At 44.2% G+C, this 7,500-nt stretch overlaps 1 protein-coding gene across 1 annotated transcript in view; it reads left to right on the top strand.

Moving 5' to 3' along the window:
• Window positions 1–5,218: 5,218 nt before the first annotated feature.
• The window catches only part of LOC130460616 (ATP synthase protein MI25-like), an 8,073-nt gene continuing 5,791 nt past the window's right edge, over window positions 5,219–7,500 (top strand). Inside the window, exon 1 of the mRNA XM_056827937.1 lies at window positions 5,219–7,500. This exon is cut by the window's right edge and continues 5,791 nt beyond it. Within this exon, the coding sequence (XP_056683915.1) occupies window positions 5,436–6,032 (597 nt within the window). The 5' untranslated portion in view covers window positions 5,219–5,435 and the 3' untranslated portion in view covers window positions 6,033–7,500.

The following is a 7,500-nucleotide window of genomic DNA, read 5'->3' as shown; positions in this document are numbered from 1 at the left end:
CTCAAACGCCGGCGACGTACGTCCCGATGGCCAGTAGCTCAAACTGGAGGGCTGCTTTGTTCCCGAGCATTCAAGAGGATGGTCTTGACTTGTCTGCTACCCAGGTACCCCTTGTGTTGTCCAGAACGTTTCGAATGTTGTTACCATTGATGTTGATGATGTTAAGTCTGAGATTTAGTATTGGGAGTCTGCCATTGTGTTATATCTATAGAATCAAGCCTCCATTTCATATTGTGAATGCATTTGCTAGAAGAACATGGGGAAAGTTTGGAATTGAGAAGGTGAGTCTGCTGAAAAGTGGAGTGTTCATGGTGAAATTCAGAAACTTAGATGGTAGAAACAAATTGAGGCAGGGCCTGTGTTGTTTGACAGTAAGCCGGTTATCATGAAACCTTGGTCACCCGGCTTAGATGTGATGAAAGAAAAAGTGACAGATGTTCCTATATGGATAAGACTCCCTGGTCTAGACCTGAAATATTGGGGGAGGTCTGCTTTGATGAAAATAGCAGGGATTCTTGGTAAGCCTATCAAGACTGATAGAGCTACTGCTCAGAAAGATATCCTTGATTATGCTAGGGTCATGGTTGAGGTTGCAGTGGAGGGCTCCCTTCCTAATGAAGTTGAATTTGTGAATGAGTTGGGGATGAGAATGGTGCAACCAGTTGAGTATGAATGGAGGCCCATTATTTGTGGTGATTGTAGAGGGGTAGGGCATAATGCTGAGGAATGTAGGAAGAAGAAATTGGAGGTACAAAAAGCTATTCAAGAGAGGCAGGAGAGGAGAAGGCCTGCACAGCCACAGAAAAAGGCTTGGGTTCCCAGGGTCACTCAAGCTCCACAGGTGCAGCCTAGTTCTGTTAGTGGAAATGGAAATACTGGAGATTTTATGAGGAATGATGTGAATGGTGGTTCTACCACTGAGACTACAGGGCATGACAGTACAACACATGAGGAGGGGTTTACACCCCCCCCCCTCATGGATAGAGTGGGATTCTGGAATGTTAGGGGCCTAACTGGATAAACAACAAGATATTCAATTTGAAACCATTACAGCATTGGTTTGTTTGGGCTCCTAGAAACTAGGGTGAAGCCTGTCAACTTTCAGAAGGCTTTCCCTGGTATTGGTGCTGAATGGAGTATTGTTGCTAATTATAGGAAACATCCTGGTGGACGGATATGGGTTATTTGGTTGTCTGAGGTGTTCTATGTCACACCTTTGGTTATTGGGGATCAACTCATTCATGTTGCTGTTGTTCATAAAGCAACTGGGGTGTCATTTGCTTATACAATTATCTATGCCCATAATGACCCTGCTCTTAGGGTGGATTTATGGGATGCACTGAAGAGAATTAGTGAGAGTATTGAGAATAATGCTTGGATTGTTGGGGGTGACTTTCATAATGTTCTTAATCTTGATGACAGAATTGGTTCTCCTGTCACTTTGCTGGAGGTGGAACCTTTTAGGCTCTGCCTAAGACAGTGTGGGTTGGTGGACCTCCCTTACACAGGAGCATTCTATACTTGGAACAATAAGAAGCTTGGGGATGGAAGGGTATGTTGTCAAATTGATAGAATGGTGAGTAATGCCACTTGGAACTCTCTGTTGCCTGGTGCTCTTTGCCATTTCTATCCTGAAGGCAGTTTTGATCATAGTCCTTGTGTGTTGAGCTTATTCAATGAGGTAGTTGACTCGCTAAAGCTCGAAGAGCTTTAGCTTTAAAACAAGCAAGGGCAGAGCTACCGCGAAAGCCGTTGCGCTAACGCGCTATAGTTTTCTTGGTCCTTAAGCTTCGCATAAGCGTGTAACCAAAAGCTTCGCTTTAGCGACTTCATACCTGGTGAGATAAAGGTTTACCCAGAATCAATAGAAGAAGAACAGGAGATATAATAGCTAAAGCTATGCTTTTGGAATAGGTTCTATCCTTTTCAAAAGTCTGAAGCTGAGTGAGGGGCCGAGGCAAATAAGAAGGAATAGGGATTAGTCGCTATGCCAATTGCCAGTGGGGTTTTCTCTTTGAAAAGTTTCAAAGGTGTAACTCCAAGGCAAAGTGCTTGGTTTGACAACAAGATCAAACTCCTAGTTGCTCGGGCCAGGGACTGACCGGAGGTGGAACAGGACTGGGTTTCCTCCAAGGAAAGAACTAGTAAGGTTTTCTCTCTGCCTTTAGCTGTCCCAAAGGACCTTGAAAGAGGGAGAGATCCAAGTAAAAGACGGTTTTTTCTCTTTGCTTGGTCCCAAGGGGCTGGCAAAAGGGAAGAATCCCCGGGAAAAGACTAGTCTCTTTCTCTTTGCCTTTAACTGTCCTGGGGGAATCCTCAAAGTTAGATAGAAAAACCTTAGAGTTAACCCCGGGGGTCTCCGGGGAGTGCCTTATTTAACCTCCCCATTACTGTGCTTCCCATGGACCGGGGGAAGTTCAGATCTTACCAAGTCTTAACACTGTGATAGTTATAAACCTACCGGCTTGCACTTGCAACAGCAAAAGGTCCGAAGGACGCTTAACACCTTCTTCACATCCCTCGCTGTTCAAAGTCCCATCGGATAGAGGGAGAATCTTCGATTCCTTCTATAAGGACACCGTTGGATCTTGTTCAAGTTCAGATTTTCCTTTCCGTGACCCTTTCAACGGACTTAAGAGCTAGATTGACCCAGGTATGGATGGATAGAGGACCGAAGGTCCCAAGTTACATCAAAGGCACTCCCAAGGGCAAGAGGACCTATGGTCGTATGGCATTTGGACTAGGAAGAGAAAGGCACCAAAGAGTGTATTGACCTATGAGCTTGAAACTGTGCTTGAAACATGCCCTTACCCGGATTGAAGGCCTTAGCCAAGTCTTGGAAGTTAAGCCCCTGCCGACCTTACTTTGGAACTGCATCCATTCCGAGGTGAGGTTACAAAGGTCGTGAACTTAACTTGGTGATTATGTTCACCCCATCTTGATTCGGTCTAGCTATCGGATGACAAAAGGATGCCGGACCTTCTTCTGGAAGCGGGAAGGTGAGTCACCGCATTGACTCGAATGATCTAGCCAATCATTTCTCCTAGTAGGCTATTATTCATCGCTCTTCGCTTTACCTAAGTTTCGGCTTAGTTAGGAAGAAAGAATTGTTAACAAGTCTATGAGCTTCTTCTAGGGCATGCCGCCCTTCCTTGAGGTTAAGACCTGGATGGAAGTCCCCTAAGCTCACTCTGGCCGGACACCTTACATCTATCCCTATATAATAGAGGTCTACGTTGTGTCGTAACAAATCGTATTGAGACCTGATCTTCTTCCTTGGTCGATTGCTTTGTCTTCATTCATGACACCACCGCCACCGATTGGGTTGGTGTTCAGTATCAGAATCTTACCTTAGGGCGATCTTATGTCTATTTACCTAAACTCCAAAGCGATCAGAAGACACTTTCTGTTGAGGGTTTCTTTCCACTCTTGATAGCGAAAGAGAATCGAATTCTGACCTCTTGTTCACTGTCCTGCTATCTGAACTTGAAGATGAAGTTTGTGTTCCGCGAACTCAATAATTATTTGAAATGCTATAGCGGATTTGAATTGGGACCAAGACAAAGGAACGTAGTCGCTTAAGCGATCGGAGCGAAGTTTAAGCATGTAAACAACCTTCTTCGAGCTTTTGAGCTTAAGCGAAGCTTTCGGATTTGTAATAGCTAAAGCTATGCTTTTGGAAAGTGCTTCTATCGAAGAGGCCCACGCTTCTTGTGTTGAAGTAAGTACACCGGTAACGTATTATAAGATAAATGGTCTTCTTCCTTCTTTCCTAAGAAGAAAGATCGTAGCGTAGAAAAGAAAGGTTTGAAGAGCTTAGTATATGGTACGGAGAAAGATTTTTTTTTCGAGGCGGCCGTTCACTTCAGGGTCCGAAGGAGATGTAGTTGCTTGGACTTTTCTTTCTTATTCGAGATTGGGGGTGGGCGAGAAAGAAATGGGGGGCGTGGTCGTGGAAAAATTGGGTTCAATTCCCATAGCCCCGATGTGGCGAAAAAGACTGACTGATTCAACATAATGCCCGCATTAAGGTATAAAACTTGCCGTCTACTTTCAGGAAATGTTCGGAAGAGAGAACTTACAATAATACAACACCGCATTCTCCGAAAATTGAGGTAGTTTTGCTATTGGAAACGAGGGAATGTAATAGCTAAAGCTATGCTTTTGGGTCAGAATGTCTAATTATTTGGTCCGAATTTCCATAGTTTTGTTCTTGCTCGCTGTGTTCTATTTCTATGAGACTAGGTTCGAGTTTTTCATGCTCTATTCTTCAAAATGTTTTTACCTCTAGGGGGTCGAGCCCTATCTTCATTTTTATGTATGATTGGATGCTCCAGTGGTCTGGCCTTGGCCATTGTTTTTGCGGTGAAAGCTCTTCTCACTGCGGAGGTCTCACCCAATATGGTGTTACCTGCTGGGGGCTTCGGGCGCATCCAGTTCGGAAGCGAGCGTCAACCAGGCGCCACGGGGGAATGACGCAGGCCCGTCTAATGGAAACCACTCCCCCTGGGAAGGCTTTCCCCCGTGCCTGGGGACTTAGCCCCCCTTCCCTCCGACGCACCAATCCCCTCCCTCAATTCCCTAAGTAATGAGAGAGAGCCGTCGGTGACCTCGCAAATGTCCGGGCCAACCTCCGGTGTGAGTTGGGGATTTTTCTTTCTTCTGGGATAAGTAGAAGTGTCCCCCCCCATTTGTACGAAAATGCATGGAAAAAACTCGGGGGAGATTCCGCATCGGCGGAAAAGCTCTTGGACTTAGAGCATAAAATGAGGGAGCTGTCTCAATCGGCGAATCTACCTCTCTTGCCGAGGGAACGTTTAGCCCGATTACTTGGGGGGGACAACGTACCATGAGACTTTCTTTTTATACGTAGTGGAGTTATAACATTTGAATTTCTCTTACATTCTACGTTCCAAAAACGGATTCTATCAAATATTTTACATTTTCTATGATCATCTTTATTTCAGGTATTCGGGGAATTCTCCTTAATAGACGAAATATTCTTATTATGTCAATGTCAATTGAATCAATGTTATTAGCTGTAAATTCGAACTTTTTGGTATTTTCTGTTTCTTCGGATGATATGATGGGTCAATCATTTGCTTTATTGGTTCCAACGGTGGCAGCTGCGGAATCTGCTATTGGGTTAGCCATTTTCGTTATTACTTTCCGAGTCCGTGGGACTATTGCTGTAGAATCTATTAATAGCATTCAAGGTTAAACATGACTCCTAGAAACAAAATACGAAGTTCTTTCCAAAAGCATAGCTTTAGCGTGTAAACAAAAGCTTCTAATAAGCGACTACATACGTTCTCTTCTTTCTTTTGCCTTGGTTGGCAGGATCAGGGCCTTTCTCGCTGGGCGAGCGCATCCGATTCGAACTTTCCTAACAAACTTCCCGTTCAGTTGCTGAAAGATAAAGATAAGCTTTCGTAATGAGAAAGAGTTCCACGAAGATGCAGGCTAGAAAGATGCTATTTGCTGCTATTCTATCTATTTGTGCATCAAGTTCGAAGAATATCTCAATCTATAATGAAGAAATGATAGTAGCTCGTTGTTTTATAGGCTTTATCATATTCAGTCGGAAGAGTTTAGGTAAGACTTTCAAAGTGACTCTCGACGAGAGAATCCAGGCTATTCAGGAAGAATCGCAGCAATTCCCCAATCCTAACGAAGTAGTTCCTCCGGAATCCAATGAACAACAACGATTACTTAGGGTCAGCTTGAAAATTTGTGGAACCGTAGTAGAATCATTACCAATGGCACGCTGTGCGCCTAAGTGCGAAAAAACAGTGCAAGCTTTGTTATGTCGAAACCTAAATGTTAAGTCAGCAACACTTCCAAATGCCACTTCTTCCCGTCGCACCCGTCTTCAGGACGATCTAGTCACAGGGTTTCACTTCTCAGTGAGTGAAAGATTTGTCCCCGGGTCTACGCTGAAAGCTTCTATAGTAGAACTCATTCGAGAAGGCTTGTCGGTCTTAAGAATGGTTCGGGTAGGAGGTTCTCTTAAGAATAAAGAAGACAAATAGAATCTAATTCATGTTCATGCTAACAGAAGAGCGGATCCAATACCAAGACGACTTCTTTCTCAGGAAGTGGAGCAATTTCGAAATATTGGAATATCATGCCCCACGGAAAATAGACTTACCGACAAGAGAGAACGAGACTGACCCACCTAAGATAGAGAAAGCAAGAGTGAGTTCGGATTGGATAATGTTTTTGGGATAACTTAAAAGTACATTGAAAAAGGATTTAGGAGGAAGAGTTCCGGTCCGGCGATGACTACAATACAATCGAGCGGGATCCGAAGATCAATCGAATTGAATTGCCCACCGAAAAGAAGGTATGGTTGTGCCTGAAGAAGGGCAGTCAGAAGAGGAGAAATCAGCCTGAGTTCAATTAGTCCCAGCCTTATCAGTACAAGTAGCCGGAGGAGTGTAACGCGGGAAGAGAGGTTGTTAAGGAAGAGCAGTCCCAGCACGACAAGCACAATAAAGAAGATCCGACATATATGACCAATCAAACTCGCTGGGGCATAATCACTAACGAAATGGAGAGAGATGTCTTTGAAACAAGCTGCGTTGATTATGGATCACCTTCCACTTCTATCATCGGGACAGACGCTAGCCTGATGAACGAAAAGATGCGCGAGCTCTCTCTGATGGACATGAAAGTGGAGGGTAAGAGGGGAGATTTGAAACAAGATGAGAATAGATCTCGGTCAGGACGAGAGCAGTCGCTCATGCGAATCTGAGAGCGGATACATGACTTTGACCTTACTTTTTTTTGGCAGGGTGTCGAAGTCCTATTAGGAGACAGTCGGGGGCAGAAAAAGGCCAGGTTCTGAAAGATAAGAGGTTTACACAAATTCGATGAGATAACTACCCCGGGAAGGGACTCTTTAATATGCTTAATGCCTGCTGCTCTGAAAAGGTCAATCAATAATGAAGGTAATGGCCCATGATCCAACTAAGTTTTTTTTGAAGACCCCCATTGAGTAACAAAGGAGTCCAAATCATGGAGTGCCTATCCCATAAAATAGCTAAAGAACAGAGGTGATCAGCTCGACCTATGTACCCAAAGGACGGTACATAGGGAGAGTCTAATCCAGTTACCCCAGGAAGCGCGCAGAAGCTCTCTCCCGGCAATGAAAAAAAAAGCACACAAACCGAAAGCTTCTAATAAGCGACTTCATACCAAGTAGCGAGTGAACAAAAGCTTCTAATAAGCGACGTAGTACCAAAAGCTCATCGAGCTTTAGGGAGTCAACTACCAAAAGCTTCGCTTTAGCGACTTCATACCCTATGGCTTTATGATTATAAGGAAATTAGAAGCCCATAATATGTAAATAAGATCAAGGGTTTCACACGAGGATGGTCACCCGAGATGAAGAATTCTTTTTTCTTAAATATAAAAAACTCAATCAGACTGGAGTTTGGGTTCACGATCGAAACTGGCGAGGCCGGCACATCGACATCGGGAGAAAGAGTCATAAAA

Source organism: Spinacia oleracea, chromosome 5 (genome assembly GCF_020520425.1).
Source record: "Spinacia oleracea cultivar Varoflay chromosome 5, BTI_SOV_V1, whole genome shotgun sequence".
Classification (NCBI taxonomy): Eukaryota; Viridiplantae; Streptophyta; class Magnoliopsida; order Caryophyllales; family Amaranthaceae; genus Spinacia; species Spinacia oleracea.
This window is presented reverse-complemented; position numbering and strand designations above follow the sequence as displayed.